General features: G+C 34.5%; 1 protein-coding gene across 2 annotated transcripts in view; it reads left to right on the top strand.

Annotated features, from left to right (window-relative positions):
- LOC149789868 (solute carrier family 15 member 1-like) overlaps positions 1–20220 on the top strand; it is a 233610-nt gene that overhangs the window by 116216 nt on the left and 97174 nt on the right. For both annotated transcript variants that reach the window (XM_089971874.1, XM_089971873.1), the window contains exons 12-14: positions 1657–1701; positions 16537–16572; positions 16934–17022. In XM_089971874.1, coding sequence (XP_089828000.1) covers positions 1657–1701; positions 16537–16572; positions 16934–17022 — 170 coding nt within the window. The remainder of the gene's footprint in view (positions 1–1656; positions 1702–16536; positions 16573–16933; positions 17023–20220) is intronic.

Below are 20220 nucleotides of genomic sequence, written 5' to 3'. Positions count from 1 at the left end.
ACCCATTGCATAATACACCAGTTTGTTAGGAGTAGTAAGTAGAAGAAACAGCATAGACCCATTGCATAATACACCAGTTTGTTAGGAGTAATAAGTAGAAGAAACAGCATAGACCCATTGCATAATACACCAGTTTGTTAGGAGTAATCAGTAGAAGAAACAGCATAGACCCATTGCATAATACACCTGTTTGTTAGGAGTAATCAGTAGAACAAACAGCATAGACCCATTGCATAATACACCAGTTTGTTAGGAATAATCAGTAGAACAAATAGCATAGACCCAGAATCTCTGGCACAAAATGCACTAACAGATCAGGGTCTGTGTTGTTTGCAGTCAGACATGTTATACTGTGCATACTATATCTGGGAAATGCTTTCTACAATTATATTATGATTTGACAAAATTTGGTGATAGTAAGGGATGGTTTTCTTGTCATGGAGAATTACAGTAAATGTATCCATGAGACTCAGATGTAACTTAGATTACAACATGCTGCCAGTAACTATTACCTTGGTATCAAATGAATGATCACACACTGGCAAACCATCCCTCTGAAGCAAACCATTTTCTTTTAATGTTTTGCCTTTCAGGAAGACAATAATTATCTCAACAATTATCATAAATATTGTTGTATTTTGTGCTCTTCTCTGTCTGTCTCTCTGTTACTCACACTCTGTCTCTTTATTCCACTGGACAGAACTGCTCTAGAATTAGTTATATAACTGCATTTAGTGACAAGGTACATAATTGTTTTTTTGTGTGACAGTCTTCCTTTTTCACTCACCTAAATCCTTTTGAGAATTTGGGGATATAACAGTCATACTCATCTGTTCTGAATTTATATGTGGGCATACTTGAGGTAAATATATGGTTCTTTTGTATGTGGGCATACTTGAGGTAAGTGTATGGTACTTTTGTATGTGGGCATACTTGAGGTAAATGTATGGTTCTTTTGTATGTGGGCATACTTGAGGTAAGTGTATGGTTCTTTTGTATGCAGGCATACTTGAGGTAAATGTATGGTTCTTTTATATATATGGGTATACTTGAGGTAAGTGTATGGTACTTTTGTATGTAGGCATACTTGAGGTAAATGTATGGTACTTTTGTATATGGGCATACTTGAGGTAATTTTATGGTACTTTTGTTTGTAGGCATACTTGAGGTAAATGTATGGTACTTTTGTATATGGGCATACTTGAGGTAATTGTATGGTACTTTTGTATGTAGGCATACTTGAGGTAAATGTATGGTACTTTTGTATGTAGGCATACTTGAGGTAAATGTATGGTACTTTTGTATGTGGGCATACGTGAGGTGAATACATGGCACTTTTGTATGCGGGTATATTAAAGGTAAATGCATATAAATTTTGGACCTGATTTGTAACCTTCAATAACTGTTTTAAGTAATTTTTATTCGTGCCAATATCTGGGAGATATTTGTATATTTTATTGTAAAACTTTGTTTTATATTGTGTATAGTGGTATACAGTTTTGGTCAAAGTAGGTCACTGTGGCACCTTTTACATTGCAAAAGTATGATAATCTTAGGCAAATCACATTTCCCTTTTTTTGGTGCTGTAATTGATGCCATAGGGAAACTAAAGTAGGGTACCACTAGGGAGTCATCATTATATTATCTTTTTTCCAGGGATCTCGTTGGACCTTGCAGGCAGAACTCTTGAATGGAGATATTGTAAGAAAATTATAGTCCATCTTTGAAGTTTTTCTTTTCTTCTTTAGATGAACAAAGCAGATATTTATAGTAAAATCAAAGTTTAAAGACAAAAGGGTGGTAGTTTGATTAAAATGTTTGATATTTCATTTTTACATAAAATTGTACTTATACTTCATTTTGTTCCTTGATCTTGTGAAATTTACATCTTTGAAAAACAAACATTTTTTTTGAAATAGGATTGGAAAGGTAGGATTTGGAAGCTTGAATAACTTCCCAAGATTTTCGCTATTTGAACACACTAGGGTTTATGTTGTTGATGTCCCATTGTACTGTTGAAGTCCTTGTATTCACTGATAGAAGTTAGTGATCACAGGCTTAGACCTTTGTAGACATGAAAAAAAAAATTAACATTCTGCCTCAGATGATTTATTCTTAAAAGCCTTTATACAATTTTGTACTGTAAAAGTAAACTGCAGGAAAGATGAAAGAGTTGCCTTGAAATCCTCAGAGTATGAAATAAGCATGGTGAAGTTTATTATAAAGAATTGAAATTAAGACAATGACTACACATAGAGAGAGTACTCTGTTACTTTTGAAATAAGCTTGGTGAAGTTTGTTATAAAGAACTGAAATTAAGATAATTATTACACATAGAGAGAAAGTACTCTGTCACTTTTGAAATAAGCTTGGTGAAGTGTGTTATAAAGAAGTGAAATTAAGATAATTATTACACATAGAAATAAAATAAGCTTGGTGAAGTGTGTTATAAAGAAGTGAAATTAAGATAATTATTACACATAGAGAGAAAGTACTCTGTCACTTTTGAAATAAGCTTGGTGAAGTGTGTTATAAAGAAGTGAAATTAAGATAATTATTACACATAGAGAGAAAGTACTCTGTCACTTTTGAAATAAGCTTGGTGAAGTGTGTTATAAAGAAGTGAAATTAAGATAATTACTAGACAGAGAGAGATCTTTGAATATTTGTCATATTTCAATTACAGATGAGATAAGTGTTAAGTATGTTTGTCTACAGTCTACAACCAATGCTTCATAAATTATACTTAAAACAAAACAGATTGAGTCATCAAATTATGTTGTAATGAGGGCCTAAAGGTTTACAACTCAAGCTGGCAAGGATTTTGAAATCTGAATATGCTGGTGTTTGTGTTTAAAAAAAATGATGAGAGGGAGGGAGGGAGAGGGGGGTAGAGAGAGAGAGAGTTGGAATTCTGTAGTTATTGCTGATTGTTGTTGAGTAAAAAAAATATGATTGTTGTTGAGTAAAAAAAAATGATGAGCACTTTTCCAAATACAATAAAGTCCCATAGCTTTTATTTTTCATAACTTTAAATGAAACATTAAACTATCTGTTTTATTCCAAAAATCTAAGTTTTGCACATTGTGAGATTAGAGAATTCTGTCTATCTGTCTATCTATCTATATATCTATCTCAGTCTGGCAGTCTATTTATCTATTTATCAATTTATCTATCTCTGCCTGGTTATCTATCTATCTATCTATCTGTCTAACTATCTATCTGTCTATCTATCTATTTATCTGTCTATCTGTGGCAGTCTATATATTTATCAATTTATCTATCTCTGCCTGGCTATCTCTCTACCTATCTATCTATCTATCTATCTATCTATCTATCTCAGTCTGGCAATCTATCTATCTATTTATCTATCTCTGCCTGGCTATCTATCTCTGCCTGGCTATCTATCTATCTATCTAGACTGCTCCGGTGGCTTAGTGGTTAGAGCGTCCACCTCAGTTGCGGGAGGTCATGGGTTCAATCCCCGGTCGAGTCATACCAGAGACTAACAAAGATGGTACTAACAGCTGCCTTGCTTGGCGCTCAGCATTAAGAGGTTAGTGTTAGGACTGATCGGCCTGATGTCAGGATACTGTGACTGGGTGGGACATCATGCTACATGTCTGCGGCATGATGCCCCAGTGCTAGACATCACTATAAACTGCCACATTGCAGACATCATAGCGATATGACTGAAAAATTGTTAAAGCTATATTAAAAATCAAAATCACATCACATCACATCTATCTATCTATCTATCTATCTATCACAGTCTGTGGCAATCTATATATTTATCAATTTATCTATCTCTGCCTGGCTATCTATCTATCTATCTATCTATCTATCTGTCTGTCTGGTCATCTATTTATCTAGCTCTCTCTGGTTATCTATTTATCTAGCTGTATCTGGTTTTCTATTTATCAATTTATCTCTATCTGATTTCTATTTATGTGTGGCTATCTACAGTATCTAATTATGTCAGGCTATCTAAAATATCTATTTATGTGTGGCTTTATACAGTATATATGTATGTGTGGCTATCTACAGTATCTATTTATGTGTGGCTATCTACAGTATATTTATTTGGGCTATCTACAGTATCTATTTATGTGTGGCTATCTACAGTATCTATTTATATGTGGCTATCTACAGTATCTATGTATGTGTGGCTATCTACAGTATCTATTTATGTGTGGCTATCTACAGTATATATGTATGTGTGGCTATCTACAGTATCTCAGTATGTGTGGCTATCTACAGTATCTCAGTATGTGTAGCTGTCTACAGTATCTATGTATGTGTGGCTGTTTACAGTATCTATGTATTTGTGGCTATCTACAGTATCTATTTATGTGTGGCTATCTACAGTATATATTTATGTGTGGCTATCTACAGTATCTATGTATGTGTGGCTATCTACAGTATCTATGTATGTGTGGCTATCTACAGTATCTATTTATGTGTGGCTATCTACAGTATCTATGTATGTGTGGCTATCTACAGTATCTATTTAAGTGTGGCTATCTATAGTATATATGTATGTGTGGCTATCTACAGTATCTATGTATGTGTGGTTATCTACAGTATCTCAGTATCTGTGGCTGTCTACAGTATCTATGTATCTGTGGCTTTTTACAGTATCTATGTATTTGTGGCTGTCTACAGTATCTATGTATGTGTGGCTATCTACAGTATATATTTATGTGTGGCTATCTACAGTATCTATTTATGTGTGGCTATCTACAGTATCTATGTATGTGTGGCTATCTACAGTATATATTTATGTGTGGCTATCTACATTATATATTTATGTGTGGCTATCTACAGTATCTATGTATGTGTGGCTATCTACAGTATCTATGTATGTGTGGCTATCTACAGTATATATTTATGTGTGGCTATCTACAGTATCTATGTATGTGTGGCTATCTACAATATCTATTTATGTGTGGCTATCTACAGTATATATTTATGTGTGGCTATCTACAGTATCTATGTATGTGTGGCTATCTACAGTATCTATGTATGTGTGGCTATCTGCAGTATCTATGTATGTGTGGCTATCTACAGTATCTATTTATGTGTGGCTATCTACAGTATATATTTATGTGTGGCTATCTACAGTATATATTTATGTGTGACTATCTACAGTATCTATTTATGTGTGGCTATCTACAGTATCTATTTATGTGTGGCTATCTACAGTATCTATTTATGTGTGGCTATCTACAGTATCTATGTATGTGTGGATATCTACAGTATCTATGTATGTATGGCTATCTACAGTATATATTTATGTGTGGCTATCTACAGTATATATGTATGTGTGGCTATCTACAGTATCTATGTATGTGTGGCTATCTACAGTATCTATGTATGTATGGCTATCTACAGTATATATTTATGTGTGGCTATCTACAGTATATATTTATGTGTGGCTATCTACAGTATCTATTTATGTGTGGCTATCTACAGTATCTATGTATGTGTGGCTATCTACAGTATCTATGTATGTGTGGCTATCTACAGTATCTATTTATGTGTGGCTATCTACAGTATATATTTATGTGTGGCTATCTACAGTATATATTTATGTGTGGCTATCTACAGTATCTATGTATGTGTGGCTATCTAGAGTATCTATGTATGTGTGGCTGTCTACAGTATCTATGTATGTATGGCTATCTACAGTATCTATGTATGTGTGGCTATCTACAGTATATATTTATGTGTGGCTATCTACAGTATATATTTATGTGTGGTTATCTAGAGTATCTATGTATGTGTGGCTATCTACAGTATCTCGGTATCTGTGGCTGTCTACAGTATCTATGTATCTGTGGCTTTTTACAGTATCTATGTATTTGTGGCTATCTACAGTATATATTTATGTGTGGCTATCTACAGTATCTATTTATGTGTGGCTATCTACAGTATCTTTGGCAATCTATATCTACTTGTCTGTCTTTATCTGTTTGACATTTTAATTGAAAATTATCTTTCCTCAAATAGGAAGCACTTTTGTAAAAATATTAAAACTCTACACTTCTGTCTTTATTAGTGAACAATCTATCTCTGATGAGCAGTTTTCCAGTTCAAATAAGGCCCAATAGTTTTAGTTTTTCAGAATTTCAATTAAACCATTAAAACATATATATTTTGAGCCAAAATCTAATGGGGGGAAGTTATTGTGCATATTTAATCTTAACATGATGAAAATTATTGTACATTCTCAGATTAGAGGAGTGTGTCTTCTATCTATCTATCTGTTTGACTTGCGCTATCTATTGATATATTGATCTATATGGTTATCTTTCTATCTCTGTATTGATTTATCTATCTGTTTATCATTCTGTCTGGTTATCTATTTGTTTATCTATCTGGTTATCTATTAATCTTTCTCTGTCTATCTGGTTATTTATTTATCTGTCTTTATCTTGTTATATTTATATCTATCCATTGTTATGTATCTGTGTATCTTCCTCTCTGGCTATCTGTATCTGCTTGTCTGTCTTTATCTGTTTGACGTACTGTTGACATTCTCTCTTTTTAAAATATTAACTTCATATCGCATCATCATCTTCCAAACATATGGTCAAGGGATATACATTGAGGTTACTGTTGAATAAATTAGTAACCTGGTTCACATTGGTATGCAAATAACCGTAAGATATTCACCAGTGGACAATAATAATCTCATAATGGCATATTGGTATGCAATTCAGCATAAAATATTCATGTTAGGAACAATAACAATGCCATGATGGCTTACTGGATAAAACTTTGTGTGACTTTCTGTATAATACTCAGCTGTGAAATTTCAGTCTGTGGTGAAATTATAGTGTGAAGATGTTTGTTGGAGAGAGAGATATGCAGTTAGATGTATGTTGACAAAAAAGGTGTTTAAAAATTGTTAAAAAAATGAACAGTTATTTTATATATCAAAGTTGGGCACATTTGTAATTATATTTGCTCAAATATTAATCACTTTCTAAAAATATTATAAATTTTACACTTCTTTTATTATTGCTGGTGCCTTCATAAAAGTAAAACAATGACATTATTTCAACACTTAATGAAGCATCTATCTCTCATGTGCAATTTTCCAATTAGAATAAGGTCCCATAGTGTTAATGCTTCAGAATTTTAATTGAAACATTAAAATGTCTATTTTGAGCCAAAATCTAATTGGGGGTAGGTGTTATGCATATTGGATCTCTACATGATAGAATTTGTTTGCACATTCTCAGATAAGAGGAATGTCTTCTACTATCTGTCTGTCAATCGGTCTGACTTGGCTTATCTATCTATTGATATATTGATCTATGTGGTTATCTTTCTATCTCTGTACTGATTTATATATCTGGTTATCTATCTGTCTGACTGGTTATCTGGCTGTTTATCTATTTATCTACCTGTCTATCTGGTTATCTATTTATCTATCTGGTGTTATGTATCTGTATATCTCCCTCTCCCGCTAGCATCTTGTCTGTCTTTATCTGTCTGACACACTGTTGACATTCTCTCTTTTTAAAATATTAACTTAGTATATCACATCATCATCTTCTAAACATATGTTCAATGGATGTCCATTGAAGTTACAGTTGAATAAGTTAGTAGCCTGGTTCACACTGGTATGCAAATCACCATAAGATATTCACCAGGGGACAATAAAAATCTCATGATGGCATATTGGTATGCATTTCAGCATAAAAAATTCATGTTAGGGACAATAACAATGCCATAATGGCTTATTGTATGAACTGTTTTGTTAGAGGAAGATTAAATCCACATAGTGGCCAATATCATTGTGGCATGTGGAATTTTAACAAGGACCTACATTGCATGAAAAACTAAAAAATAGCATTCCCTAAAAGAGTGTCAAATATTTTCTTGCCAATTGCATAGACATGTTGCCATTTTTGACAGCTTGAGCCTTCTTTAAAAGAGGCATAATGCCTTGACCTAACATTTTCTGAACATCATATAATGTTCTATTCCTAGAACAGGTAAATCTGAGCAGTGAATGACACATATCCTCATTAATGCATGGCACACACAGGCATTTAGCAGATACTCTAAAAGACATTAGCCTTCTTGGTACAGGTTGTATTAACTACTCCAGCAATCTGCTGGGGTACCTCTGGGCCAAACAAGTCCTCCAACTCAAAATCTTGGGGATATCAAGTTCCATGGAAGTGTTCACCACTCCTGTACTAATATTGAGGTCTACAATCTATAAAAAAACTTACCAGTATGAACTAATCTAACATCCGATACATCCAAGGTAGCGATTTCCAAAGCATCGTCTATAGGCTGATCATTACCATGCTTCTCAGGGGAACTAAATTGGACATAAGAAGGGAATATTTTCATTCAGACTCTTTATCTCAGACTTTATTCACTCCACTTCGGTTGCTAGGCACTCCACACCCATGTCACCTGTCAACTGGTTTAAATCACCATGCATACCCTTTTTAGTGGAAGGAACATTACCTGCAGCAGCCTGTCATTTATTTAATGGGCCTTTACTTTTCTGGTTGTTGGCACCTTTCTGTGTTTTGCCAGAACTGGGGCCAGAAGCCAGGGGTTCAGCTGCCAAGTGGAAGGAAATGACCTTCCTTGTATAGTCTGAAACAGCATTTCCAGTCTTTAGAGAAACCAGAACTATGTCCACAGTAGAAGCCTGAGAATTTTGTTCCATTTGGACAAGGACTTTGTACCCCCAAAAAACAGAAAAAGATTTTTCATCTGAAGAAAACAGACAAATTATCATTTACATGAAGCAAACCAGAACCTGATTTATGGCACCCTTATTAGATGTTGTTGAATATTTAATGATCATAGTCTAGTAAAGTCAATAAAGAATTTTCAATGCTTGATGAAACTACCTTACTACCAGGTAACTTGTACTGATGTCAGGCTCTCAGCCAAAAAGACATTAGATACCAGTTGCATGGGCTTTTTATAGGTATGGTAGGTCACATGGTCTTGTGGTTAAAACTGGTTTTGTTTTATGATCTATAAATAGAGCCAAGTAGTTAATGATTACAGCAATATGCAACTTCAATCTGACAGGCTTTTAGATTAATATGGGAAAAGAATCTATGTCAGTGTTTGCACTAAGACAAGTAAATCTCATTTGTACCAAGACAAGTAAATCTCCTTTGTACTAAGACAACTAAATCTCCTTTTTACCAAGACAAGTAAATCTCCTTTGTACCAAGACAAGTAAATTTCATTTGTACCAAGACAAGTAAATCTCCTTTGTACCAAGACAATTAAATTTCATTTGTACCAAGACAAGTAAACCTCCTTTGTACCAAGACAAGTAAATTTCATCTGTACCAAGACAAGTAAATTTCAATTTCATTTGTACCAAGACAAGTAAATTTCATTTGTACCAAGACAAGTAAATCTCATTTGCAGGTTTACATTGTCTCCTCATTTGTCCTTAGGGCCAATAATATAACCCCTTGACTGGGATTTCCTTGTATTGATCCAAACCCCAAAATAGAGTCTATTAATCTATCTGTCTGTCTCTGTCTTTATCTGTCTGTCTGTCTCTCAATCTATCTGTCTATTTATCTGTCTGTCTGGTTATCTATCCATCTGGTTATCTATCTATCTATCTATCTATCTCTGTTTATCTCTCTGGTTATCTATCTATCTGTCTGTCTGTCTGTTTCTGTATAGTATCTATTTATCTGGTTATATTTAGATCTGTCTATGGTTATCTATCTACCTATCTGTCTGTCTGTCTGTCTGTCTATCTATCTATTTCTCTCTCTCTTGACCACTCCGGTGGCCTAGTGGTTAAAGCATCCACCTCAGATGTGGGAGGTGGTGGGTTTAATCCCTGGCCGAGTCATACCAAAGACTTATAAAAATGGTACTAACGGCTGCCTTGCTTGGCACTCAGCATTAAGAAGTTAGTGTTAGGACTGGTTTGTCTGGTGTCAGGATAATGTGATTGGATGGGACTTCATGCCACATGTCTGTGGCATGATGCCCTAATGCTAGACATCACTATAAACTGCCACACTGCAGACATAGTAGCGATATGACTGAAAAATTGTTAAAGCTATGTTAAAATCCAAAATCACACATGCTCTCTCTCTCTCTCTCTCTCTATATATATATATATATATATATATATATATATATATATATATATATATATATATATATATATAGCTGTCTGCATCTGCTTGTCTGTCTTTATCTGTTTGAACCCCTGTTGACCATCTGTCTTTTTAATATATTAATTTTATATCACATCATCATCTTCCAAACATATGGTTAAGGAATGTACATAGAGGTTACTGTTGAATAAATTAGTAACCTGGTTCACACTGGTATGCAAATAACCGTAAGATATTCATCAAGGGGACAATAAAAATCTCATGATGGCATATTGGTATGCATTTCAGCATAAAATATTCATGTTAGGGACAATAACAATACCATGATGTCTTATTGGATAAAAATTTGTGTGACTTTCTGTATGATACTCAGCTGTGAAACTTCAGTCACAGGTGAAATTATAGTGTGAAGCTTTTTGTTGGAGACAGAGAGAAAGACAGAAAGAGAGACAGAGAAAGAACTGTGCATTCAGATGTGTACTTTTGAACCAGCTGAAAATGTTTGAAAATATGTAAATTCTTTGTTTTATAGTTGGGCAAATTAAAAATTATATTTGCTCAAATCAGTAACACTTTGGAAAGATATTCAAAACTCAACAATTATACTTAGGGTGAAACAATTCATTTATACAGTGTGACACTGTTATAACACACTCCATTATGACACAGATTCGGATATAACATGGTCATCATCTGGCTCCCAAATTTCATACACATGTACTTTTCTTGTACATGAAAAAAAATCATTCATAAAAGTACAAAAAAAAACGTAAAATGTTTATTATCATTTTGGGGAAGAGATCATGTATGAATAATACAAGACGATCATGGTGTGGCTCCTGACATTTTATATGTATTTTTCTTGTACACGAAAAATATTTTTTCTTCTTAAAAGTAAGAAAAATAACGTGACTGTACAAAGTTTATTCAGGGATCGCATAGGGCTTCAGCAGTGTCACAAATTGCAACTTTTTCCCCTTATTGAGTCCAAAATATACCATCTGGTTATTTTATTTTATCAGTGACATTGTTGGCTGTTTAAACTTGTATATACAACCTTTGGTTTGGAGTTGAGAAATTCAGAGGCCCAACAAAGGAATTTGCAAACTTGATATAAAATGGACTGAAGTTGATCTTTTGTTACATAAACAAATCCTTTGTCCATATTGACAAACCATCTTAATAGTGCATTGTTATGTCATAATATGCTTATGTTGACATCTTGCAAGAGTACTGTATGTTGTGAGATATCCACTTTTTATTGTTGTTGTTTCTGGTGGCGAAAGAACAACTGGACAAGGCATTATCTCATAATCTATCTTTCCTCGGATTTTCAGCCACTTGCTGGTAATTAATATATTTACATAGTCTGACATTTGTATATGGATGGTAAGTAAAATTCCTCATCTTTTCACTTAGAATTAAATCCTTCAGAACACACATTTTCTGTTGTAATCTCTGTCATCAGACCAGAACACCTGCATCTCTATAGTCCGTTGACCCTTTAAATTTCTGATGCATGCGTAGAGGCAGCATCATTCAGCCATCACAAGTGTAAAATAAAAATATTTAACAAAATTGAAGATCTTACTTGTTGGTCTATTCAATAGGCAGGGAGAAACAATAACTACAATCGACCAAATGATGGCCAATTCCTTTTTCAAAAATGTACCCAGATGAAATAGTTTCACTGAAATTTCAAAGAAAACAGATTACCTTTGAAGCACCAATTGTTATGAAAATGTACTAAACAAATGAAAAAAACATCAGTCTCAATCATGCAGTACAGTTATTTTGATGTTGCTGCCACAATAAGAAACAGGCATTTGTTTAGTTCTCCAAAGCTGTTCTTTGGAGATGACTTCAATAATGCATGCACCCTTCATCAAAGAAAGCCGTCAACAATCTTCAAAAAAACAAAGAACCTTTCTTCAGAGGAAGTCATTACCAAACTTAAATAAAAGTAGTGGAATCTGATGGATCATGTTTCATTTTCCAATGCGACTGGAACATGTTTACTGTGCCGTGAAAGTTTCCTTTTTGCTGGAAAAAAGTTTATGTTTACGAAGACTACTAACTTCAGCTTAAAATGCATGGTTCTCTGAATAAAGTAAATATTATATATGCCTTATCTGTTTTCACTACAGGTGTTATTTCTCATTTGATATGCATCAATTTAAAATGGTAACTGTGCCAATGAAGCACATATTTTTGTGCCCACATTTATGACCTCACCCCCCCCCCCCCCAATTTGTTTTGGGTACATGCACCATTTTCTTCAGCTAACTGACCTGGTTGCTTATAACATGGTTCAGCCTATAACACGGCTGGGTTCTATGGCTCCTAACTACTGTGTTATAGTGGGGTCACACTGTATATTGATGCAAGGGAAAAAGTAGGTGGAGAATCAATATAAAACAATACTTACGTTTGCAACTTATTTTAATCTTCAGCAGTATTGAATAATTATCAATAATTTGCCTTTGTGTTCTTTAAATTGAGAATTTAACTGAGCTGTTGCTGCCACAGACAATAGTTTTTGTTAATAAACATGAAAAAGACCATTGATTACACTCACTTGCCTTCTAGATTTTAACACAAAGTGACATTCTCTGTATAAGCGCAAAATGAATATTACTGTCAGTCACAAATCAGCACACATAAATATCAGTCTGTATAAGCACAGGATGAATATTACTGTGAGTCACAAGTCAGTACACATAAATATCAGTCTGTATAAGAAAGGGATGAAGATTACTGTCAGTCACAAGTCAGTGCACATAAATATCAGTCTGTATAAGCACAGGATGAAGATTACTGTCAGTCACAATTCAGTACACATAAATATCAGTCTATATAAGCACAGAATGAAGGTTACTGCCAGTCACAAGTCAGAGCACATAAATATAGAATCTATGTTGGGGTTTGGACCGAGAGAAGGAAATCCCAGTCATGGGTTTATTTTATTTGTCTCCCCATGAGGCTTGCCTGAGTGGGGAGACATATAATGTAACCCCACAGCTGGGATTTCCTTGTCTCGGTCTGAACCTCAACATAGATTATTTTTCTCACCCAATATTTTTCTTTAAAGTAAAAAGAACTCTTCACTAGTATTCATGTCCAATGTTTACATGCGGCGCATGAAAATAAATATGTTAGTGAGGGCTGTGGTTTGAACATTGCATCCAAAGTACACAGTTTATACGCGCACACAAAGAAAAAGAAAACATAAACTGTCGCGAAGTAATGAGTTATTATCACATTTAGTATATTGATGTTATATGAAATTGACAAAAGATAATTAATATTTGTTTTATAAAAAAAAACTTTTATTTTCATCAGATCCAATTTTAAAAAGTTATATTGTAAATAATAAAACGATATTGGCTACTCAGCTCTACTGTAGTTATACTTAGTACAAGCTGTAACGAAGAGTAACATCTTGATTTAGGTTACTCATGGGTAATTAGAGATCTGTGTCACTATCATCTATAACTGTTCTTTTCTTTGGAGCATTTGAAACTGTGACATACTTGTGTTGTCCTTAATATCGATTGTAAAATTACCCCTTGTATAATAGGCCCTCCAAAAACTGACTCTAGCTGATAACCATGTGCTAAACTTTCAAGTTCATGGATTCTTTGAGCATTTATTTTTCTGTCTTGTAAATGTGGCAAGTGTTATAGTGAAATTTGCTTAATGTGTTGACGGATAACTGATTCCTTCTGGCTGGTAATTGCATTATTTGTCATTAAATATTATAGGTATCTTTTTATTCAACTGGGGCACAATGGAGGTGCTTAACAAAATTAGAATAAAGCATGTTTAATATAACACTTTTCTGGCTGTTACTAAGTTTTCTGTAGTTGTTAGGAGAGTTGGTTGGCTATGAAGTCTATAGTTTGTGTGCATAGATCAGTGTTTTCTGTTATTAGTTCATTTCACACAGCATTGAGAATTTTATCCTGTCTGTAGCACAGTCATTTTTCAGGTCAGCTTCATTAAATGTAGCTAACAGTAAATAATTTGTTTCACATGAAGTATTTAAAACTAGTTAGGTAGCTTTAGCTACATTTCATAACGCTGACCTGAAAATATACTGAGCTAGGCCTGCATATAGCATAAAATTGTCCATGCTGTTTGGAACGAACAAGCAATGTACCAAAAAGCTTGACATTGTATGCGTTTGTATCTTTGTCTCTCTCAAAATGTTTTTGTATGGTGTGTTCTCATAGATGGATTTACCTTAAGTTACTATGTTTTTGTTATATATTTGTTGCTGTTGTTGTTGTTGTTTGATTTTAGTACAGCTACGTCAGGCACAGCAGAAGACAACAAGGGTTTCTTTTTTAAAAGTAGTTCTGAGCTCGTGGACACCTTGACCAAGATGACTGGTCTGAGATGACTAGACTGAGATAAGAAAAGTAAGGTCAGCAAAACAGCTAGATTGCTCTGTTGTGTGGGTGAGAAATATCAGTCTGTATAAGCACAGGATGAAGATTACTGTCAGTCACAAGTCAGTACACATAAATATCAGTCTGTATAAGCACAGGATGAAGATTACTGTCAGTCACAAGTCAGTACATATAAATATCAGTCTATATAAGCACAGGATGAAGATTACTGTCAGTCACAAGTCAGTACACATAAATATCGGTCTGTATAAGCACAGGATGAAGATTACTGTCAGTCCCAAGTCAGTGCACATAAATATCAGTCTGTATAAGCACCACAGGATGAATATTACTGTCAGTCACAAGTCAGTACATATAAATATCAGTCTATATAAGCACAGGATGAAGATTACTGTCAGTCACAAGGTTCAGATGATCTACAGCGTATCACTGAAAATGCTAACAAACATTTGCTTGATCCTGTGAATGAGACAGAAAACATACACTGCCAAATTTACATGTTTATTCTTCCATGATGAAGTCTTTCATAAATTGATATGGCTGCAGCACCCACATGTACACATCCACTGGCAAGCATGACACTAAAGGGAATGGCATTTCTGTCTGTATTTTGAATGAACTCGATCCAGTCTGAGGCTCCTTCCATCATGCACATATACCCAACTTTGGCTTCAGCACAAGTCCCATGGTGGGTGCAAAATGTTATAGCACTTATTTTCTGTTTCCAGAACAGGAAAAAAAGTATATTTTTGTAGTAGAAGATTTTTGTTTATTGTGCATGAGTCAATAACTAATTACAAATGTTGTATTTCTCCTGCTTTCTTAAACCTATCATATGGGATAAAGGTCAAGGTCACAAGTTTTTCCTTGGAAACAAAATCATCAGGCACTCTTCTGATTGCAATATTATTGCCAGCACATTTCAGCCAATTAGGCAGCCTTGAAGCAGGATTACCTGTTCAAGTTTTTTCACTGAGCAATGAGGCTACCCTGATTACTGTTCATGCTAATTTGTACTAATTATGGGAAAGTATAAAGTTATTTTCATATTGTTCTGTTTAAAACTTCTTTGTCTAAACAATATAGTATGAGCAGCATATTAGTGATAAACATTGAGTCCAGTATATTAGTGATAAACATCGAGTCCAGTATATTAGTGATAAACATTGAGTCCAGCATATTAGTGATAAACATCGAGTCCAGCATATTAGTGATAAACATCGAGTCCAGTATATTATTTCTGAAGTGTGCTGTTAATAATATCATGTTCTTAAGTAATTACAGTGGTATCAAAAGGGTTACCTTCCACAGATACCACTAGTATGGTCAGTATGGTATACAAAAGGGTTACCTTCCACAGATACCACTAGTATGGTCAGTATGGTATACAAAAGGGTTACCTTCCACAGATACCGCTAGTATGGTCAGTATGGTATACAAAAGGGTTACCTTCCACAGATACCAATAGTATGGTCAGTATGGTATACAAAAGGGTTACCTTCCACAGATACCACTAGTATGGTCAATATTGTATACAGACAGGAATCTCATTTTTTTGAAGCAATTATAATGGTGTCATTAGGGTCTCATTCCATAGATACCACTAATATGATGATTTTTCATTCTTTTTTACTATCTATACACCTACAAAAAACATGTATAGCCTATTGTGTGCTGAAAAATGGCGTTAAACCACACAACACCAACTGGCAAGAGAATTACATTATTGTCATCTGTAGATTACTGGCAAGAGAATTACATTATTTTCAGGTCTAGATTATTGGCAAGAGAATTACAGTATTAGGTGTAGATTATTGTCAGCTGCAAATTACTGGTAAGGTGTGCAGGTTCATTGTGTTTCAGTATGCAAATAATTTCCACTGTGAAGAGAAGTACTGTTACTGACAGAAGAGTTGCTCCCATTGACACAATTCAGATCTAAAAGATTTTGTAATACAGTTATGTTTCTATTTCAGGGGGTCCTTGGTAGAATTGAGCCAGAACAAATGTCAGTAAGTATCAGATAATTTTTTGTGATAATAAATATATTCATCTATGTAAATTCAAACATATATTAGAAATTATTTAGTATACATTGAGCAAGATTCCATAGTGGATGTAAAACTCAGAGGGACATTTTAAATGATGCAATATACATTAGCCAAGATTCCTTGGTGAAGATCAGGATTATTTACTTATCCCTTTGAAAAGAATCTTTAGCATAACATAACGATGAGACTGATAATTCAAATTATGAGTTATTCCAAGACTTGCAATCACTCCAAATACTATTTTTAAATGTTCAAAGAGTACCTCATCATATTTTACCAATATACAACTATAAGTTATTTATGGATTTCTGCTTTTGTCTAGGCCCTTAACCCCATCCTGATCCTGATCCTGATCCCAATCTTTGACAAGGGAGTATACCCTCTTTTGGACAAGTGTCGAATTCCTAACAGGTATTAATTAGATTGCACTACTACTGAATTAAGTGACAGAGGAGGGAAATTCCTTAGCAGCTTGCACAAGCAGAAATTGCCAAGAATTGTATATGGAGTGTAAAGAGAACAAATCTAGATTATTGTGTGATTCCATTGTGATTTTGATTCCAGGCTGTTGGCTAGTTTTAGTATTTTCTAGCCCTTAATTACATTTAGAACTTCACACAACTGAAAGCGTAGACAACATGAATGCAATAAGCAGACAAGTGAATTATGCTTTGTAAAGATAGAAAATTTGTTTGAAATCTAGAGATTTATCCCTGTAAAATATTTGCACTGATTCTATTGCCAGCCAGTAGAAAGTTCTTTATATGGACTCAATTCCTCTGTTATCTTTACATTGTCAGAATCATGCAGTATTTGTCCATACTGCATTGCATCATGCTGCATGACATGATTGTCTAAAAATAGTATTGTGTTTTATGGACTACTTATTATTGTAAACTAACAATGTACACTCAGGTAGGGTAGTAGATATTTTGATTTATTAGATTTGTCTGTGGATGAACTGAACAAACTGTTTGAGCAATTTGAAAGTAGAAATGATAAAGTCGATGATATAAATAAGGTCACTGAGTCACAAAAGAAACTTTCGTCATGGCAAATGCCTAAATGTGATATCTGCAAAAATCTCTAACAATGGCTTTATGCACAGGGGTTTGTTACAGAGAAATTAAGAGTATTGATCAATAGATGGAGGGCTTTGGGGGTCCAACCTGTAAAGGTAGAAACTGTTGTTTTTGTTACAGGTTGGTCTCTTATGAATTCTATCCATTGACTAATACTCTTGATTCCTTTTTTAATGAGCCCTTGCAGTTTTATGACAACCAAAATGAGATCTGCAATGATGAAAATATGTCTATGATCATTTAAGCATTTATTTAGCAGAAATACCCATAACTGTTCGCAAATGGAATGTTTCAGATGAGTAGCCATGCTCTCTAGAGTCTATTACATAAACATAGAAATTGGGCCAAGGTCAGAAACATCCCATTTTACAAGTACTAAATTTGAAAAAAAAGGAAACTGAAGAAAGCATGTTGTGGCAAAAAGCAAGAGCCACGAAGCCAATCAGCATGGTGAAAATGAAGCCTTATTTTCTACTTGTACATCAGAAAACAATTTGGAACTTGGAGGCCCAAACTGAAGAATTAAAACTACAGTTACATTCTGTTAAGTCTGCATTGGGAAGGATTGATGAGCAAGTAACCTCATGTGAAACAGCAATTCAGACAGACTCCCAAATATCAACAGTATCAGATGCTCAGACACAGACAATCCCAGTACCAGCCAAAAGAAAATGTAAAATGACCATGCAAATAAAAACTGATACCCAAAGTAGTCCTGCAATGCAAACAACAGTACCCCCCTCTCAGTCATGTGCCACACCTACAACAGCAACAATTGTACACCCATGGCCCTCAGCTCAGACAAGTCTGTTGCCTGCACCAACAACTGCATTTCCCAGTGCTCAGACAAATATGTCAAAATCAACTCACACAACTGAAACACCAATTTCAGCACCCCATCCTCCACGATATGGGTCTGAAATACAATCCAGAGTCCAACACATGACATCACAAGCCAGAAAAGATAGGACTCTAATAATTGGCTCCTCAATATTGTAAAGCATAATACATAGGAGACTTTTTAAAACAGATGTACAGACTCAAAGAGGTGCAAAAATCAACAACATCACGGACAGAATAATGAACAGTGACCTAACCAAATACAACCAAATTATTATTTTAGTAGGTAGAAATGATGCCTGTGAGGGAAGGTCACTAAATCAAATCAGAACAGATTTTGAAAGTTTACTGTATGCTGCTAGGTATTGCAGTCCAAATACATGTAAAATAATGGTATCAGGACTACCTCCTCGTGTGGACATCAAGGCCAGATAAATCAATCATCTGATAATTGACCTATGTGAAGACTTCAACCTACAGTACATTCCACAATACACGTCTTTCTTTCTTCAGAACCAGGATGTCAACCTTAGTCTCTACCACTGAGACAAATTTCATCTAAGCAGAAAAGGAACCTCTCAACTACTGAGAAATATTAACATGTATGCCCCCATTTTCAGGCACTATAATGAAGTGTACTGTTTCTGCGTGGAGAAACTGGGCACATGACACATCATGGCAAACAGATTGAGTGCTTCAGATGCCATAAATATGGACACAAACAAAGACTTTGTCCATCAATGTATAATACAAACTAGGAAGCTGGCAAAGAGGAGAATGCTAATGCTTCATTTACAACAAATCTAAATGTACCTAGTGAGACTCTTGTCTCTAACTATTCAATGGACACTATTGTAAATGCAAACATAAATGGATTTTCAGGGTTTGTATATGAACATTTAAATATAGAAATAGGATGTAAGAATGATAAAAGTAGTGTGGAGACTATCTCAGTGAGTACCCCATTGCATGATGACATACATATAATTGATATGAAACTAAATACAAAAGGTTTTAACAATGGTCACTTAAATGTACAAGGTATAGTGGGGAAAAAATAGACCAGATTAAGTTAATGTTGTCTTCCAAGGAAAATAATATACATGTTTTAGGACTCACTGAAACCAAATTAAATGCTAACCACAATGATGATCTGTTTCACTGTCAAGGCTACAATAAACCATTATGTAGGGACAGAGAGACAACAGGGGGTGTTCTTGTTGTATACATTAGGGAAGATGTAAATGTAGAAAGGTGACTTGACTAAGAGCCATATGAAATTGAGAATATCTGGGTGGAAATTTTTCAAAATAATGCAAAATCATTCCTAGTTGTTTCATTTATAGGCCACCTTCCTCCAAAGCAATTCGGAATGATAACTTCTTGAAACAAATGGAAAATGTTCTAGCACAGGAGAAAGAAATATATATACTCGGAAATATAAATAAGGACTTTCTCAATACTCAAATAAGGAACAACTGGATGGAATTTATTGAATCATTAGGCCTAGACCAGCTGATAAATGAGCCTACAAGGGTAACAGAAAAATCAAGCACTCTTATTGATCATATTTATACCAACCTACCAGACAATGTCACTTGTGTTAATGTACCAGATGTTGGTCTTAGTGACCACTGTCCTACTTTTTTGACAAGAAAGGTTAAATGCAAGAAAAATAAGAAAAATA

This window comes from Sinohyriopsis cumingii, chromosome 10, assembly GCF_028554795.1.
Source record: "Sinohyriopsis cumingii isolate HCF-2022 chromosome 10, ASM2855479v2, whole genome shotgun sequence".
Lineage (NCBI taxonomy): Eukaryota > Metazoa > Mollusca > Bivalvia > Unionida > Unionidae > Sinohyriopsis > Sinohyriopsis cumingii.
The sequence above is the reverse complement of the archived record's forward strand: the minus strand, read 5'-3'. Positions and strand labels throughout refer to the sequence as shown.